This window comes from Ochotona princeps, chromosome 7 (assembly GCF_030435755.1).
Source record: "Ochotona princeps isolate mOchPri1 chromosome 7, mOchPri1.hap1, whole genome shotgun sequence".
NCBI lineage: Eukaryota > Metazoa > Chordata > Mammalia > Lagomorpha > Ochotonidae > Ochotona > Ochotona princeps.
In genome coordinates, this window is record NC_080838.1 from 52,041,488 (window position 1) to 52,059,990 (window position 18,503).

Sequence of the window (18,503 nt, forward strand, 5' to 3'; positions counted from 1 at the left end):
AATGTGGGCCATTGTCCGCTCAAATCTTTCAAAATTTTAATTTTAAAATTAAAATGTGATAAAAGATGATGCTCAAAGTAGAACGCATGGGTGGGAATTTGCATTTACTGATTATGTATTTTGAATGCTTTAAAACTTAGGCTTTACGAGCTCAAATTGTCTAATTCCATGGACCTAATAAGGATCAGAGGGAATCTGGACCAGGTCTGTCTGCACTGTTTCCATTACCTAATACCTCCAGCATCACGTGGCACAGAACAGCTGCCTAAATGGTGCATTGCCTGAAAGCAACCAAGAACTTCAAGTCAGAAGACTGCTTTTGTAGATGTGAAACTATATGGTTATGGTTTATTTTTATGTAAATCAAGGAATTTATTCTATCACACACTAGATGTTTTAAGTAGACACTTTCAGCACTTCTTTTCAACTTTTACTATTCCTATACCATTTTTTTCCTTCAGATTTTCAGAATTATATTCTGCAAGAACTGTTATGAGACAAAGAAAGGATGAAAAGCTGAGAACCTGATCCATAAGAAAGCGCTCTGGGAAGCAAAACTGAAAATACAAATCATCATTATTATTTTTAATGATTTATGAATTAAAAATGGTCAGGTGATACTGGTTTTCAAAGGGGAAATGCAACAGTAAGATGAAGAAATAGAAAAGGGCTTAGAAAACAGAAAAAAGAAAGAAATAGAGAACAGGTTACATTCCGATTTTTTAAATTGGTATTAGTTACACCCTTTTCAAAATGTTTGTTAAAAATAGGCAATTTAAGAAAAAAAAAAGGTCACACAATTAAAATATCATTTAAAAGGCAGGCAGAAAAAGTTTTGGGCTTTTTTTTTTAGTAAGACTATAATGAAACATGGATGAACCATTTATGATCTGCTGTCCAAATTTGCCTACTGTCTATCTTTGATTGGTTTACTAGGTAACACTGATTTTTACAGCTTTAAGTAATTGAAAAAAAATTACATGCATTGTGAATAATATCACACTTGACAATTATATGAAAGTGTTAGAATCCCCACCTTGAATGCGCCAGGATCCCATATGGGACCCAGCACCCACATGGGAGACCTGGAGTGCTGTCCTGGACTGCTTTCCCAGGCCACAAGCAGGGAGCTGGATGGCAAGTGGAGCTGCCGGGATTAGAACTGGCATCCATATGGGATCCCCGGGCCACTTCTGATTGCCCCTTCCATATGTGTTCATGGAACATTGTTCCTTTTCCTCATAAATCTGTTACTGTTAAAATTGTGATTTCTGTGACGATTTGTTTAAATCCATACTCTTTTGGTAGTGAAGAGCTCCCTGAGGCCAAGGACATTCATATTTATTGATATAACCAGTGTAGAGTATGTGCTTACCATAAACTAAGCTAGAAACACAAATTTATTGAATAAAATAATGGATAAAATGTAATGTTTTAAACTACAGAATTCACAGTATCTTTATATTTCCTAAAACATACTCATGTCTTCTAGAGTGGGATTTGAACTCTGGCTAAACAGACATGAATGTCTAAGAAGGGACATAAAATTAACTTCAAGAATTGGCTAGAATTTCAAAACCACCTTAATAAGACTTTCCTTCATACTATAACGAATTAGAATTTTAGGAATAAAGAAAATAATATAGCTAACAGGGAGTATCAAAATATACATACTAATATATAAAGAGGAAAGAATTTAAAAAAAAAAAAAGCAAATAGAGTGAGCTGGAAAGCTTGAATCTTCCAACACCTCCATGAACCGTGTTGACTGGAAAAACCAAGTTCATATAACTTAGGAAATACTTTTACAGCCAGACGTGGAAGTTTCCAAACAAAGGCACCTGGGAGGTTTCCCATGAGCTATACATATGCACATTGATTACCTTTCTGCTACACAGCCGATCAGTAAAAATGCTAGACTTATGACAAAATCTTCAATGATCTCATTTAATATGGAACAGGCATCAGTATCCATTCTCAACTTGACTTTCTCCAGTACTTACTCCTTTTAGGGTTGGGAGAAGCTCTGGTTAATAAGAGGTCTGGAGCAGCCAAATGTTCTGTTTTGTCTATTGCTTAAATGAGTTTTCATTTCTCACCAGAGGGAGGTATGAAGAAAATTTTCTGCTTCCCAGATATGTCAGCAGAGTTGGGCTTGCCGCCTTCTGGCCCACTTTCGTCAGGAAAAACAATCTGAGTCATTCTGCATTGTGTCTTTCTCTGTACACTCTCCACATAGTGTCTATGCTTGTCGATACAGGCTCTTGCTCACAATCTGGGCAAATCAGTCATAAGACTGTCCATCTTCCTGACAATAAGAATTTTCTTTCTAGTCTCCAGTTGTGACAACTGCCAAACAGCAACATTCGTATGCTATATACTTTCTTCTCTCCTTTTCTCCCTTAAGGGACCTTGCACTGGATGTTCTGAGTCTTCATTTAAAAAGGTTACACAGTTTCTGCTATAACTTTACTTTCTGCTTTCCTATTCCTCTCTACAAAGTCTGAAATAACAGTATACTCACCTGTCACTCTTCAACTATGTCAGCTGGACCTTATGTTCCAATACTGCCAAGACTAAAACAAGCATATTCTTGCCAAGTCACTAATGCTCTCTTGCTAGCTAAATCTGATTAATAATTTGCATTCCTCATTATTTTTATTGTGGCAAAGCACATAAAAACATACCTTTTCAACCATCTGAAGCAAAGCAAGAGTCAAGTGCCTTTACATTATTGTAAAATACATCTCCAGAAATGTTTCATCTTGTGAATTTGAACTACTACATTCCTTAAACAATAATGCCCCCTTTCACATCTCCTGCTTCCCCAGTAGTCGTCATCCTGTTTCCACGAGCCTGGGTACATCAGGTGTTCACATAAACACTTCTCTGTGCGTATTCCTCATTCCTCAGCGTGTGACCCCACCGATCACCCCTCTTACCTTCTGCTTCTCAGCCCCACACGATGTCTTTTACAGTGCTATCACACTATTCTCTCAGTTTCCTCTCAGACTTTACCTCTACGTATTCTGCTATCTTTAGAAGAGTGACCTTTCACTCTTCACTGCTTTACACACTATTCATATATGCATGTCCTAGATTTAGCTGGTCTAGTCCATCTCTCCCTTGTTTTAGATTTCCTTTCATCACTTTCATAAATGTCCAATGATATAAGTCAATTAAACTTTTTCAAAATAAGTGTTCCCAAACTGTGTTCTTTTGACTGATGCAACTATTATTTTCCAGAAACTGATTAAAAACAAAAAGTCCTCCACGCAATACATGACTCCCTCACCACCTCAAACCACCCATCATCATGTTCCAATACTTCTTTCCTACCTCAAAATTATATCGTATGTTCATCTGATTTCCTTGTATATTGCCACTTTTTCTAACCTATGTTTTTATAAAGAACTTACACAAATGGTTTAAGAATCTAACTGCTTGGGGTCAATGTTGTGGTACAGTGTATAAAGCCACCACTGCAATGTCAGCATTCCATATAAGCTCCAGTTCACCTGTCCAGGCTGCTCCACTTCTGATCCAGCTCCCTGATAATGCATCTAACAAAAGCAGCAAAACGTGGTCCAAGTGCTTTGTGCCCCTACTACTCACTTGGAAGACCTGGAAGAAGCTCCTGGCTACTGGCTTTAGCCTGGTCCAGCCTTGGCTGCTCCAGCCATCTGGGGGAGTTAGCAAACGGATGGAGGATTCCTCTCTCTCTCTTAGGAAGCAAGAAAGGAAGGAAGGAAGGAAAAGGAAGGGTGGGAAAGGATAGGGAAGGGAGGGAAGACAGGAAGAAATGAAGGAATGGAGGGAGGAAGGAAGGAAGAAAAAGAAAGCAAGCCAGAAGAAAGCAAGAAAGAAAGAAAAAGAAAGAGAGGGAGGAAGAATAACTGGTCTGTTGCTAAATTATTTCCCATCCTGCCTGTGTTACTTGATGTAGTTTAGTACAGCTAAGGTTGTACTACGAAAAAAAAAAAAACATTTTATCACATCATCTTTTGATTAAAACTTTGCAATGGCTTTTCATTGTTAGGCTAATACTCAGACTCTTTACCATGCTCTGGAAACTCCTGAGTGGCCTGTTAAGATTTGTTTGTTTCCACACCACTAATCCTGTATTCACTAAATTTCAAGTGTATCAGATGAGTTTTTCAGTGTCTTACACAAACTAAGTAATTCAGGCTCTTAGTCACTACTAATGACAACAAGTGAGTGAATCAGTGGATGGAAACTGTTTTCCTCTTTCTCTGTAACTGACTTTCAAATAAAAAAAAATAAACCCTTAAAAAAAAAAAAAAGAAATCCAGAGTCAGATGTTAGTATCACCACTGGAATCCTAAATGGTCTTTCCATTTCATTGAGAGAACAAAGTTCAGCTTCTAGCACAAACTAAGGAAGCACTAATCTGGCCCCTGCCTGCCTCTTCATTCGATCTCTATCATCCTCTCCTTGACTTGCTCCATTCACAAGGTTTCTCTGGTTCCTCAGGAACATCATGCTGATGTGGGCCTCAGGCCACTGTACACGCTGTTTTGACTGCCTGGAGAATACATCTCCTCCACATTTACATGACTGACTTCTGGGTGATTCTTGTTTCATCTCAAGTATCTTCTTTCCCCCTAACTAATGCCAAATAACCTTGTCCTTCTCCTTCCCTCATCACATCCATCACATATCCCTATATTCTATAGGATGTACTTTAACCAAAGCTATATGCATTTCACTGTTGATTCCATGAAAGTACTTTATTTCTGCACTTGAAGAATGATTGGCACATGGTTAAATATTTCATTAAGCATTCAATGGCATTATTTTACAGATCATATACTAACCATGAGCAGGGGACACTACTGATTCAAGAGGTCCAAAATCAAAGGAGAAGAGCCAAGAAGAAAAAGACACAGCTGTAGATTTAGGACAAGAAACCAACCCATATTATTAACTAATAATAATTATTCATATGATTACCCTATATTCAAAAGCAGCCTTATAGTTCCAATGTTTTTTTCAGCTGATTTTCTTAGGATAATCTATGTATTCATTAGAAACCAATGTCGAGGATGGAACAAAATGTGTGAGGTATGGCTTGCCAGTGCACCATAGAATTACTGCTTGCTTTATATTTTTTGGAGCCATAAGTTATCACTAAATTCCACTGTGTTTCTTTCTAAAGTTTCCATGTATTTCTTTTCAAAAAATTTTTGGCTCTGCTAACCTAGTCTCCTTAGCACATGCACAGGACCATATTAAATTGCATTTTTAAAATTTATTTTTGGTCCCTTATCCTAAACTTTAATTTCTGAAGGATGTCCTGGTTATGAAACTTACATCCTAAGCCTCCCTGTTCATGATACACACCAATGCAGGTAGAAAACTGTAGAAGTACTCATCCAAGTGACTGGTGTAGCATTCTTTGGTGGTTGCCATTGTGGTGCAATGAGCTGAGCAGTTGCCTAGAATGCTGGAACTCTATACAAACTCCACTTTGAGTCCTAACCTCTCTATTTCTAATTTAGTTCCCGGCCAACGTGCCTGGGAGGGCAGAAGAAGGCCCAAGAGTTTCAACCTGTGTCACTCATATGACTTAGATGGAGCTCGGGGATCCTGGCTTTGGCCTGGCTTAACCCCAGCCATTGTAGTCATTTGGAGGAAACAATCTGCGAATAGAATAGCTTTTTCTCTGCCTCTCCCTCTCTCTATATAATTCTGTCTTTCAGACACGTTTGTCTTAAAAAACTCTTTGATTAAACTTCGTCAGATGATTACAAATCTGTCACAATTTCATCATTAAATTCAAGGGACTCTTAAGAATCTTTCTTTAGTGACTTATTAAAATTAGCATTTCCTCAGGCCTCCCCAAAATGTATTAAATTGGATGTGATCTGTTTTTTGAGAACTTATTCTTGGTGTTGGCAGTTCTGACCTCCATTTCCAACACTCAATTAGCAATGCTTTTAAGAACAGCTCCTGGGGCTGATGTCGTGGTATAGGGGGTAAGGCACCACCTGCAACGCTGGCAACATCTATGGGTTTGTGTTCTGGTTGCTCAATGTCCAATCCAGCCCTCTATCAATGGCTGGGGAAAAGCAATGGAAAATGGGCCAAGCGCATAGGATCCGGACACCCATGAGAGCCCCGGAAGCAGCCCCTGGCTCCTGCTTTGGCACAGCCCAGCTCTGGCCAATGCAGCCTTGTGGAGAGTGAATCTTCCAAATAAATAAATAAATAGATAAATAAATCTCTTTTCCTAAAACAAAATGCTTCCCAAACATCTTTCCAGGTGATCACAAGTGACTTTTTAACTTTTTTTCTTTCTTAAAAAATCAGTTCTGCATTTATTTGTTTCTAGTCTTCTGTTTTTATTTTCTTCTCTCCAGAACTTTTTAATGCAGATGATTTACTTAGCAAATCTCATTTGTAAATTCTCTAAATACTCTCAGCTGTATGTGATTGAGAATGGTTAAATAGAACAATTAAAGTCAGTTTCTATCTGGAATTTCAATTCCCTCTAAAATGCATTTACCTTTGAGTTTCGATCGTTTATTTTTGCCTTTCAATAATGACCATTTATTAATTTCACAATCACCCTTGACATTGTAATCTCTGTTATTCACATTTTTATTCCTTGTGTCAGTGCTTTCTGATTACTTTATCTTTCATCCTTTATAATAAAGAATTTTTGGTGATAGATGTATAATTTCTAAAAATATATGTGATGCAGTTCCCACATCCTTTGAGATGTGCTGATGTGAACAAGAAATATGCTTGATTATGTTGCTCCTAGCCAAGGATGAACCTGATTTTACCCAATTTGCTTAAAAGTGTTCTTTCAGGGCTGGTATTGTGACATAGCTGATAAAATCCCCACCACCACCTGTGACGTGGTTCAAGTCCTGGCTGCTCCACTTCAGATCCACCTCCCCGCTAATGCGCATGGGAAAGCAGCAGCAGAAGTTCAAGAGTTGGGACCCTGTCGCTTGGGAGACTGGGAAAATGCTCCTGGCTTAGACCAGCCCAACTCCAGTGGGTGCAACCATTTGGGGAGTGAACAAACAGATGGATCTCTCTCTCTCTCTCTCTGTAAAACTAATGATTTCCAAAAATTAAAGTGCTCCTTCAGTGTTTCTGTGCATTTCAATCTTAAAATTCACTCCTTTACTAGTGATATGCATCTTGCTGAAGCCACTAAAATCTCAGAAATTCATTCTTAAATACTTTGGAATTACTAGAATGTAAGTACGGAGGAAAGTTAGTGAACAGACAAGACAAATGTGCCCCAATTACTCCAAATTTCCATAGGACATATCCTAGTTTTAGTACATTCTTCTGCTTAAAGAAAAGCATTCATACCTTTCAGTAATAATTGGGCGGGTAGATCTGATAGAATGTCTGACAGAATTGGAAACAAAGAACAGTCAACAAATACCTTTTAATAGATACAAAAGTAGAGAACTTTTTATAACAGGAACTACAGGCACGATGAAATTGATGGTAAGATAAATGTAATCTGAATTCAAAGCTGTTTAATTTTTATTAAGAGAAGGAAATTAAGATACATAAATGTTTTACCTGTCATATGTCTCATGCGATATGATGTAATTATACTAGTTTTCTTTTGTCAAAGCATACTGCTAAAATACACAAACTTTCATAAAACATGACAGTAGAACTTAATACTTTTAAATCTATGTGAACAAACTGGGTAAAACAGAATAGCAGCAAAGATAGAAAATTACTAGGTCCATCAGGGAGTATATGGTCAGTTACCAATGCTCCTTGTTCTCTTAAGCTGAAATTTTCAATGAAGGGAAAAAAAAACCCTAAACTGCAGGAGTCTTCTTCAACACTGAGCTTTATGTAATAAAGCTAATCAATTCCTTTTATTTCTGTGTTAATTCAATAAAAGTAATTTTACTGTGCAGTTTACCTGCGTAAGAGTAAAGTGGAAACTAATTTATCCAAATAGCATCATAACAGAAGGGTTAGCGGGCTGAGAAAATTTGTTTCTAAGGAATTTGGTACATATCTGGACTAAAAAGTCAACTTTGAATAGTACAAACATTGATTCTTATAGGGGGGAAAAGACCTTTACAAGTAGTAATATTCCAACTTTAACTATGTGAAAGTATGTAAACATTTCCAGGATAATCAAACCATCTATAAGTGTAAATTTATACAGGAACTACCTTCCTTTCCTTACATCATTATCTCATTCATCTCACAAGGAACAAGAGTGTAGGAATGACTTGTGTTCAATAGATGGCGCCCGTTACATTGTGTTCACCAAAATAGGACCTGTATGAAACACCAAGATCCATGAGCAGAAAATGAAAAGCTGAATTGTAGGTATCTGTTACAATCAACAAAAATTGCTTCAGACTATAATAATTTCTTTTAACCTGAAGCATTCAGGTTAGTGAATGTATTTTCTGGCAACACTTATGATGGCAATAACAGATGATGTTGTGGAAGCGTTGGCCGTCTGGGACAACTCTGGTTGTTAATGCATGTAACAAAAATACGCATGAGTATCAAACAAGAGAATACTTTGTTGCTAAACTAAAATGCTTTTTTATTTATGTAAACAGATCACAGAAGCAATAAGAATGAAAAATTAATACTAGATTAATATTACTATACAGTGGAAACTAAGATGGTCGAGATGTAGAAAAGCAACATTTTACTATAAATATATTGTACTATGCTTTATAAAATGATGCATTACATATAAATAAATACACACAGAATCATCTTTATATAAATTTCTTATGGCACTTGCACTCAGTACATTCTTGGTGGCAAGCCACAAGCATGTTAGACAATCTCCTTCATTCCTTGGCAACATTCAGTGTGCCTGAAGACATTCAGCCTTCCTGGCCCCCTGCAGCCACTTTCTGGCCTCCTCCTCTCTGTATTCCGTCCTACACATTACCAGAGCCAAACACCTGTAGTTCCTTCCCAGCAGAGAACTGGGTCAACATCTCAGGATATGAGGAAAACAGGAGGCGGATTCAAACAAAATTATTAAGTGATCACACGTCTTACACAAGCTTCACGTAGAAAATGTGACAGCTAAATTGTAACAACAGGGAACGGGCTGCTTTCCCATCTAAGTGTTCAGTGTGTTTACTCCACCTTATCGTTGCATTTTAAAGCTTCTTCATTACTTCATTTATACAGCGGACCATAGTTGGTGGCTTCTCCATTCATTACTGCAAGGCTGCCTCTGATGCAACCAACCAATAAACACACCTTACTTGATGCAAACAAAATTGAACGTATTTTCCTTTCAACTGCCACTTACCCATAAAGTAATGTTTTACTTAAAGGCTTTCCTGAATGGTATGATTGTGCTCTGGTATGGAGACTGAAGGAGAAGAGATGTGAAATGACAAAAGACAGGAAAAAAAAAGGTGAATGAAAGGACTACACGGAACTGAGGTCCCAATTACAAATCTAAGCCTATGATTTAGCCACAGATCAGGGTCTCCAGAAAGCAGATTCCAAGACTGAGCTGAGCATGAAGGATGCTTCCTAAAAGTCCCTGTAGGACCAACAGAGGGGAAAGAGAGAAGTGAGAGGCAGGAGTGGGCAGAAGGAAGAAGTCCACTGACCAACTCAGAATTAAGACAGGCGTAGCTGACGCCTCAGCAGCTCCTGAGCCAGACCGGTCCTCTCACGCTGTGCTCCGCAGGGTTGTGGCAGCCTTGCTTCTCACTCCTCCCCTGTGCGCTTCACTGACAGGGCCCACCACCAAGCCTGTGGCTTCAGGATCGAGATTTAGCCGGTCATCTGTGAAGAGCTGACCCATGAAGGCAAACTGCCCATAACACACCAGCAGCGGTGGCATTAACCCCCCTACCAAAGGGTGTCTGGATGAGCATAACAATGTCTACCGTGTTCCAACCACATCTTTTAAAGAAATGAATGCGGGCCTGATGGTTAGTCTTTGCCTTGAACGCACCGGGATCCCATATGGGCACCGGTTCTAATCCCGGCAGCCCCACTTCCCATTCAGCTCCCTGCTTGTGGCCTGGGAAAGCAGTCAAGGACGGCCCAAAGCCTTGGGATCCTGCACCCGCATGGGATACCTGGAAGAAGTTCCTGGATCTTGGCTTCGACTTGGCTGAGCTCCAGCCATTGGGGCCACTTGGGGAGTGAACCATTGGACAGAGGATCTTCCTTTCCTCTCTGTCTCTCCTCCCTTCTGTATATCTGACTTTCCAATAAAAATAAATAAATCTTTAAAAAAAAATGAATGCACAACAGTAAAGAGTGGCTATTAGAAATCTCCAACTGAGAACGGACCACTTCTTGTTTCTTCCTAATCTTTATCTCCCTACTCTCTGAAACTTATCATGTGTATTTGGAAACAATGATCAGCAAATATTTACTTGGTATAAGAAATTTTCTTGGACAAGATAAGCAAAAGAAACTAGTCCTAACAACTCTATCCAGGTTTTATTTATTTATTTTTTAAAGATGACTACACTATCAAATTAATCAGTGAATTATGAAGAAATCAGTGCTATGTCTAATTTTTAAAGTTTTAGTTTTGGTGGCTTTATATAAGCTAGTACTATAGCACAGCAGGTAAAACTGTCAACTACAATGCCAGCTTCCCATACAGTGGCCAGGTGGTGTCCCAGCTGCTCCACTTCTGATCCAATTCCCTGCTAAAAGCCTTGGAAAAGCAGCAGCAGGTGGCCCAAGTGCTTAGAACCCTCTCTATATGTGTGAGACCTGGATGAAGCGCCTGGTTATTGGCCCAGCATCTATGAAAGAACTCTCTCTTCCTCTCCCTCTGTGCCTGTGACTTTCAAATAAATAAATGAATCTTCTAAAAAATACCAATTTATCTATGCACAGAATCCATTTTGTTCTATTCCTTACACAAGTTACCAACATATATTTCAGTGACCCTTTGCCAGATCTTCAGTGGGAGAAAAAAAGCATTAACGAGACAATAATCAGGGCTGGTACAATGAGCACTTGCTTTAGTAAGCTGACCACACTTCCTGGCGCTTCATTTCCTAACTTCACTTGAAAGTGGATATGACACAATCTTTCACTTGTAAAGTGCTGTGGATAATAACCAGCAACGTGATTTGTTCCTGCCCTGGGCATTCGGCTATGCTGTCCTGCTTCCCACCCGCCCTCCCTCCCAGCCACTCTGACCATTCTGTGCACTAGCCATGCTCCATTCCACGCTTGTTTCCTCTCCCAAAAACAATGTGGAAAACTGCTAACAGTAACTTCCCAATGTCATGGTAAAAACAAGCTTGTGTTAAAGTCTGCATGAGAGACAAACAAAAACAAGTCATAAATCAGGTCATCAGGCTTACAAAGTTTGTGCAACAAGTCTGTACAATTTTGCCTTGTTTTTCAGCTAGGAATATAAGATGTGCCAAGAGATCTGTTGAGCTCCAGAATTCAACTTCTGACAGTCAAATGGAATGTTATCCATGATCTGGGGTGAATATTTTATTCACATCCTCAAGCATGGAGTATTAATTTATCCCAAGACATGTTCTTCAATAACATATGAAATGCTTTATTTTTAATTTGTCAAGATATCAAAATCTTATCTTCAGCTACATCTATTTCAAGTTATAAAATTCTAGCATGTTTTCTACTCTATATTATATAAAAATTCTCTTATTGACATAAAACTCTTTCTAATAGTATTTGGTACCAACTCTGCAGTTGATCTAGAAATTTGGTTTTTAGTAGAAAATATTATGTTTGCCACACCATTTTATATTTAAGATATTTAAGGTTGATTTCTTTCAGATATCATCTGAGGTCAAGGAACAATACCTAAAAGCAACATATCCTGGTTTCAAAAAGCAGATTTTCCTGCAGATCCCAGAGACACAGTCATAACTGGGAGGCCTGTCTTGATGATGAAAGTCTAAGTTGGCAGAACCTCTTGTATTGAAAAAAAAAAGATGGACTAGAATAACGACATCTATACATCATGAAGTACAGTAGAAATGAGCACAAATAAATCTTAGAATTTGTTTTCCATTTCATTTGGCACGTCAAATTTTAAATAGTAACCAATGATTAGCTGAAACAAATGCCATTTTCTCCAATATCAGTCAGTGCAGGTATCCTATTTTGATTAATGAAGTGAGGAACACCTGGGAAAAATATATGGCTCTTGGAAGGCAGGCAAGAGTCTTCAGATGTCACCTTCACACACACAAAAAATTCAATGTTGGGCCACAGTAGTCCACCTGATCTTACATTTCATATAAGATGTCATGTTAAATGACATGACCTCTCTGGTGACTTGTCAAAATTGAGGCACTTGCTGTGTGTGGTATCACTTGTGACACCTGAACGTCATACTGGTGTGACTAGGAGTCAGTCCTACCTCTACTTATAACGCGTTTCCCAGCTAAGACGCCTGAGAAGCAGCAGATGACGGCTCAAGTTCCTGGGTCCCTGTAATCGACAGCAGCCAGATGAAGTCCCAGGCAGCTGGCTTTGATCTGGCCTGGCCTGGCCATTCAGGGCACTTAGGGAGTGTACCAGCACACAGAGCATTTCTCCACTTCTCCCTCTCTAATATTCTGCCTTTCAAATAAATTAAACAAATACAACTTTGATTTAAAAAGTTAATATGTTTCCTAAATGAAATGTCAAGAGAATTATTTTTTCTATAAAGTGATGCTACATTAAGCCCCGGAGAGCACTGTTACTAGCCTTGAGAAGTTAGAACAAGCACAGAACTAAGCGAACAATAACTTTATTAAACACTTTTTCAAACTCCAAAATTCATTTATTACTTAATTTAAACCTCATTTATAGTACATTATATTACAAGGCTGAAAGCATTTCTGGTCAGATATTTAGTTTCCATGTACTGCCCAAAACATAGCTTCCTAGGAATAGCAGCAATGCACAATAATTTAGGTCACTAAAAAAGCCACTTCTTTGTTGTTTCGTATTCATTCATATTTCAATTTATGTTCTTTTCCTCTGAGTTACAAACAAAGCAAATCCTTCTTTTCTATGTTTTATTAGTTAATGCCTAGCAATTATCTATACCATTAAAAAAAAGCTACTGCTTAGAAAATTTTGGGCAAGAAACAGCGTTTTTTGAATCTAACTGAATCAAAGCAGTTACCCTCCTGCCTCTACTGCTAGGGAGGACAGAATCCTCTTCTTGCCTTCTTTTGGGGCCAATCTGGGCCATTTCTTCATCACTTAGCCATTCTGAGTATCCTTGCTTTAAGAGATAGCTAAATCTACAATGAACTGCTAAGAGTCTTCCCTGTGTTGTCTTGGCGTCTTCTATTTGCTTACTCAAAATAATTTACAATCAACTTTGAGCATTACATAACAACAAACATAAAGTAATTTGGGGAAACATAAGAATATAAGGGAAGTAGTTTCCAAATTACGCAAGGACAATATTTGCTCATACCATATCCTTTCAATTTAATCAATCAACCAAAACTCAACTTATAAAAATAATTCCTTTTCCAGGGTTACCGCCTCACCAAAAAATGGAAACAGATATAAACACGCTGAATAGAATCCCTTAATTTTTTTCATTAGTTTTACATTTGTGAGCTATCTAGTAGAACAAAACATATTTATCTTCCTCATTTTCATAACAGTAGTTAAGTGATTAGAAATGTATATATAGAAAAGGATAATTTTTTTCATAAACCAAATTTAATACAGATGTCACTATAAAGTTGAAAAAATGAGATAAAGTGAGTGAAAAGGTACGTGCTGGCTGCTTGGGGGGCAAGGCTCACAACTCACTGCACGTTCAGAGCACGTGCTGAAACTTCATGGTGCCAGTCACGTAATTTTGTATATTTGGGACTAAAGACGTGAAGGGGTATCTTTTCCCTGTGGAAATAAAAAGAGAAAGAGAAAGAGAGAGAGAGAGAGAATGACAGAAGAATCATAAGAAAGAGAAAAGGAAAGTCTACACTAATTCCATCATGCAGAAAACATGCTTTAAAAAAGCTGGATTCCAGATAACTGTTTTATCAACACAGGAAAGGTTTTAAGAGTGAAACATGTTGAGAAATATAAAAATTAATCTATAGAGCTTGCTTGGAAACATATAAGTTTTCATACCCAAAATCAGGGGACTGCAAGACAACACACAGTTAGCAGAACAAACGGAAATACACCCTCTGTCCACTGCTCATTCCAGTTCCCAAGAAAATAAGCCAGATACAGAAAGTTCAGATAATATCTGTTAATTTGAAAATCTGTAAGTTGTACATTTAGGTCACAGTAAAAGCATCAGGGTCAAATGCTTGGCTTCTAGTTTTAGACAAAATGTTCTACCATCACACTTAAAAACTGAAAAAAACAAAAAGCCACAACGAATTACCATTCGTGAAAACAAAGCATTCGGTTTAGGAAAAAGTGGAGAACTTACTTTGCCTTCTTTGTATTGTCAGCTTCAGATTCTTTCACTGAAATATAATAAGCAATAGCTAGTATTAGTTTTCTCCAAAACCCCAAATTACCTCAGCTGTATCAATTATTATCAAAAAAAGTTTCATTGAGCGGCTAAAAAATATTCCATACCATCTTGTTACTGACCTACTAAGTACAGTTAGGACTGCTACAACTACTATGGCTACTTCCACCCTTTCCAACGCATCTCCCAGAGGTGGGTATTTCATTGGCAACACTCATGATACATAATTCACAATTTAAAGGCAAACTATATTGGGTTATTTTCCAATAACTGTCAATCAGTCTTAATGCTTACTGTTCATAGCAAAGAACATGGATCTGCTAGGGTCCCTAAAAGTTCACTTACGATGCTCAGTCCCGGTGATCTGGGCGAGGATTCGGAAGGAACGGGACTGGGTTGTTCCAGTGCGTGGGCGCCAGTCTTCAGTATCCTCAATCAGTCTCTTCTTGCTGGCATCACTGTGAGTGGGTATGTGATAAAACTCCGTATTGCGTTCCACAATGTGTTTTCTCGGTGGACTAGAAATAGGAAGAACAACATTAAATCACACTAAGATATACTATTTATAAGTTATACATTTAATTATCAATATAAATATTTCTTTGTAAGTGAAGAGATGGCTTTGTTAAGTATATTCAGCCACAATTTAAAGAGTAAAAACTTGCTAAAGTAAGTTTTTAAAAATTAGTAAAACAAATACTTCTAGTGTTAATATGAAAGCACACTGAAAAAAGTATTCAATAGAAAGATTACCGTTTCGGTGGGATTTTCCTTTAAATTGACAGAAGAAGGCAACAGAAGAAAGATTTCCCAACATGAAGAAGAAGAAAGAAAATGACATAAAAAAGGGAAAGTAAGTAGAGCACAGTCCACAGCAATCACAATCAAACAGTTTGGAGTTACTTGTATCATCATAGGATACACAAATGCAGATCTGCACTGCATTTGCAACTGCAATTAAACACTGACATGCTGCGAGAATGCACTGCCTGTCACAAAATCACATGAGCGTATCTTCACTGCGCTGGAAAACCAAGAGTGGCCTGGTTTGGGCTAAACCAGCAATGTCAAACATCATTTGGAGAAGGATCTGAAGTGTTCCTCCCTCAGTCTTCTCACGCACTTGCACAGACAATGGCATTCTAAGCTACGTCTTTGTACCAGGTTGGCATAGTGAAAAACAACTGTGGAATATTAGAAACCACTCAAATTTTCGTTAAAATGATCTAAATCCAAAAGAAGATTTAATCTGAGAGCTCAATACCTACCAGACCTGTGATTTCAAACAAGTCTGTCTCAGTGGGCCTCAGTTTTTCCAAGGCAAAAGCATTACACAGAAAGTAGCACTGAGGAGTTAAGCCAACTCATGTCTGTGAAACAGACATGTAACCTGCAGATTCAAGAGCTCCGAGCATGCGCAGAAGATTCACTGTTCCATCAGCAAAGCATACGTGGTAAGAAATGTAGTGAATCTTATTTTAGCACGTGAAAAGAAGATCTACTCAACACAATAAAAATATTCCTTGCATTTTGGCCCCTCAAAACAGGACAAATGCAAACTTCTGCAGACTATGGGTTAACATCAGAGGGCAAGAGGACAACAGATCTGGCATAATGCACTACTGGCAACAGATTACTAGAAAAACAACCGTCCCTCCTGTTCTCAGGTTGGGTCCTCCGCACGTGCAGACCAGAATCAATCACCTTCACGTGCCCTATCAGAGGGCATGTTACAACTAGGGCAATGCGATTCTAAAGTGAACCACCCAAAAGACTTGTTCTGAATATTAAGAAAGAGCAAGTCCTTTTCAAAGTTCACAACACTTTAAAACTGAGGGAAAAAGATTGATTCATAAATAATGGCTTTCAAAAAGCAGGTAATTCTTTATCTTATGCAAGTAACTGAAAAAGTTTATATTCAATTAAACTGACAGAAATCCTCTGTAAGTAGGCAGTGAACATAGTTCACTCTTAAATATTACTATTTCAACTATAATAGGATATGATGTATTATTGGTATAATGTTTCCTCTACAAAAAAATAAAACAATGATTTCAAGCTAAGGCACCAGAGTAAAAATATATTAAACAACATATTCAGCCAAAGCATATTTATTTCTATAATTTTTTAGAAAATGTATTTATTTTACCATAGTAATTTATTTCACAAGTCATTTACCATAGTGTAATGCCTGGCCCCAAGTGGTGTGAAGTGTCTAAGCATTTACTTGATATTTTCTTGTTCTGAAATTCTATGCTTTGATCAGTGACTAAATAGCTAAATAGGAGAGAAACCGTAATGATTTTATTTTTTTAACATGTGTCTGGGACAGGAGGCAAACAAAGCTCAAGAGCAAACAATGTAGAAACTCAAAATTAGCAAGTTTATCCAGGGTTGAAAAAAACTGCAAAAACGGACTGAAAATGGACATGCAAACTTCAACACTGAGTATAATATTTATCTATCCCTGCGAAGGTTGGCTTGTTTTTTTCCATTAAAAAATCACGGACATTATAAACAGCCCTTGGATTCATGTTAAGGTCTCTACATTGAAAATCAAGGTTTTCTTTTTTTTATGTTCCTTGACAACATTTAAGAATTCTTGCTATAAAAAGATATGAACAAAATTTGGCTGGCAGTGTTACACTGGGAAAGCAAGATGGAATCTTATAGAGTTGATGATAAAAATTAGAAAATAAAATGCTGGTTTAAGTACTTACATGGTGCCAGGGTTACTGCAGCAGAACAATACACAAAGTAAGAAGTGGCAGAGAAGCCAATAAAGTCCCAGCAAGATGAAATATAGGCAGGTGAGGCAAGTAGAAGAAAAGATGAAATAACAAAATTAAAAAAAATATTTATGACAAGATGTTACACAATCACCATGCTTCAAAACAACAATGTAAGCAAACAAAAACAGACATAGGTTAGTCAATGTTCTGCTACTTTGTTACAGGATAACAGACATTTCCCCCCACAAAAATACTGAAAACTATTTTAAATACTAATCCTAGTTCAAAACTCATGATGGAATACCAAGAGAGAACAATCCCGTATTTCTAAAAATAAATAATAAAAGATCTAGATATTTATAAAAATCATTTTAATAAAAATTCTAATTCTTATATTCCTAACAAAGACAGAGAAGAGAATAAACTAATTAGATCTAAAATGTAGAAGCAGATCACTTTAGAGTCACTCAAAATCAGAAGGCAATATGGTTTTTCGGTCTCACACAACAGAAGTAAGAGAAAATGCAATTTCACACAAGTTATCACATCATGTAAGGGAATGATACACAATTTGAAATTTTTCTTTTCTCAAAAAATTATTTAATTATCAATTTGGAAAGCTTTGAGGGCAGGCAAAGAGAATAAACGAGAGAGATCTTTCAACTACTAGTTCACTCCCCACATGTCCCCAGATCCAGTTCCAGCTGAGGCCAGGTTCCAGGAGCTCCACCCAAGCAGGCTTGCCAGCTGGAGGTGAGGAGGGAGCAGAGCAACTATCACCTGAACCAGGCTTTCAGACACGGGAGGTGTGTGTCCCAAGCAGGGGCTTGCCCCACACCGGCCCCATCATCTTCTTAAAATGTACTAATCAATGATGAAAAAATATAGGAAACACAGAATAATAAAAAAAGGACTATCATCAATTTTCATACACTCCCTTATTCCTCATTACTAACATCCTCATTCATTGGCAAGTTTTAGTCATTTTGGAACTAGTCTGTGGGCGCTTCATACCCATGAATCAACAGCAACGTAACCAGTGCCCAGAAACATATACCTTAAGTGAAAATGATAAAGAAATGAGGTAATATTTGGGGGATAGCTAGCAAACTTAACCCAGTTACATCACCTGAAATGTAGAATCACTGAAAACAAATACATTTATACTCCACTATGGAGTGAGAAAATCAAAATACATAAATGTTTTTCAGTTTCTCAAAGGACACATCAGAATATTCTTCAATTTTACAATGAAGTCTGTCAAAGTAGTAAATACAGTGAGAAAGGCCACCCACAAGCTT

The 18,503-nt window shown here is 37.7% G+C and overlaps 1 protein-coding gene across 7 annotated transcripts in view; it reads right to left on the minus strand.

Annotated features, from left to right (window-relative positions):
- The window catches only part of PDLIM5 (PDZ and LIM domain 5), a 182,538-nt gene that overhangs the window by 51,858 nt on the left and 112,177 nt on the right, over window positions 1–18,503 (minus strand). For 5 of the 7 annotated variants that reach the window (XR_009245842.1, XM_058667038.1, XM_058667037.1 and 2 more), the window contains exons 5-6: window positions 14,816–14,988; window positions 14,426–14,462 (exon numbers count right to left, since the gene is read on the minus strand). Coding sequence is in view for 6 of the 7 variants with exons in the window: in XM_058667038.1 (XP_058523021.1) it covers window positions 14,426–14,462; window positions 14,816–14,988 (210 nt within the window). In the remaining variant the exon portion in view is untranslated. Of the gene's footprint in view, window positions 1–12,747; window positions 13,882–14,425; window positions 14,463–14,815; window positions 14,989–18,503 lie in introns of those variants that run through there. The other 2 variants (XM_058667040.1, XM_058667039.1) reach the window with 1 other exon arrangement.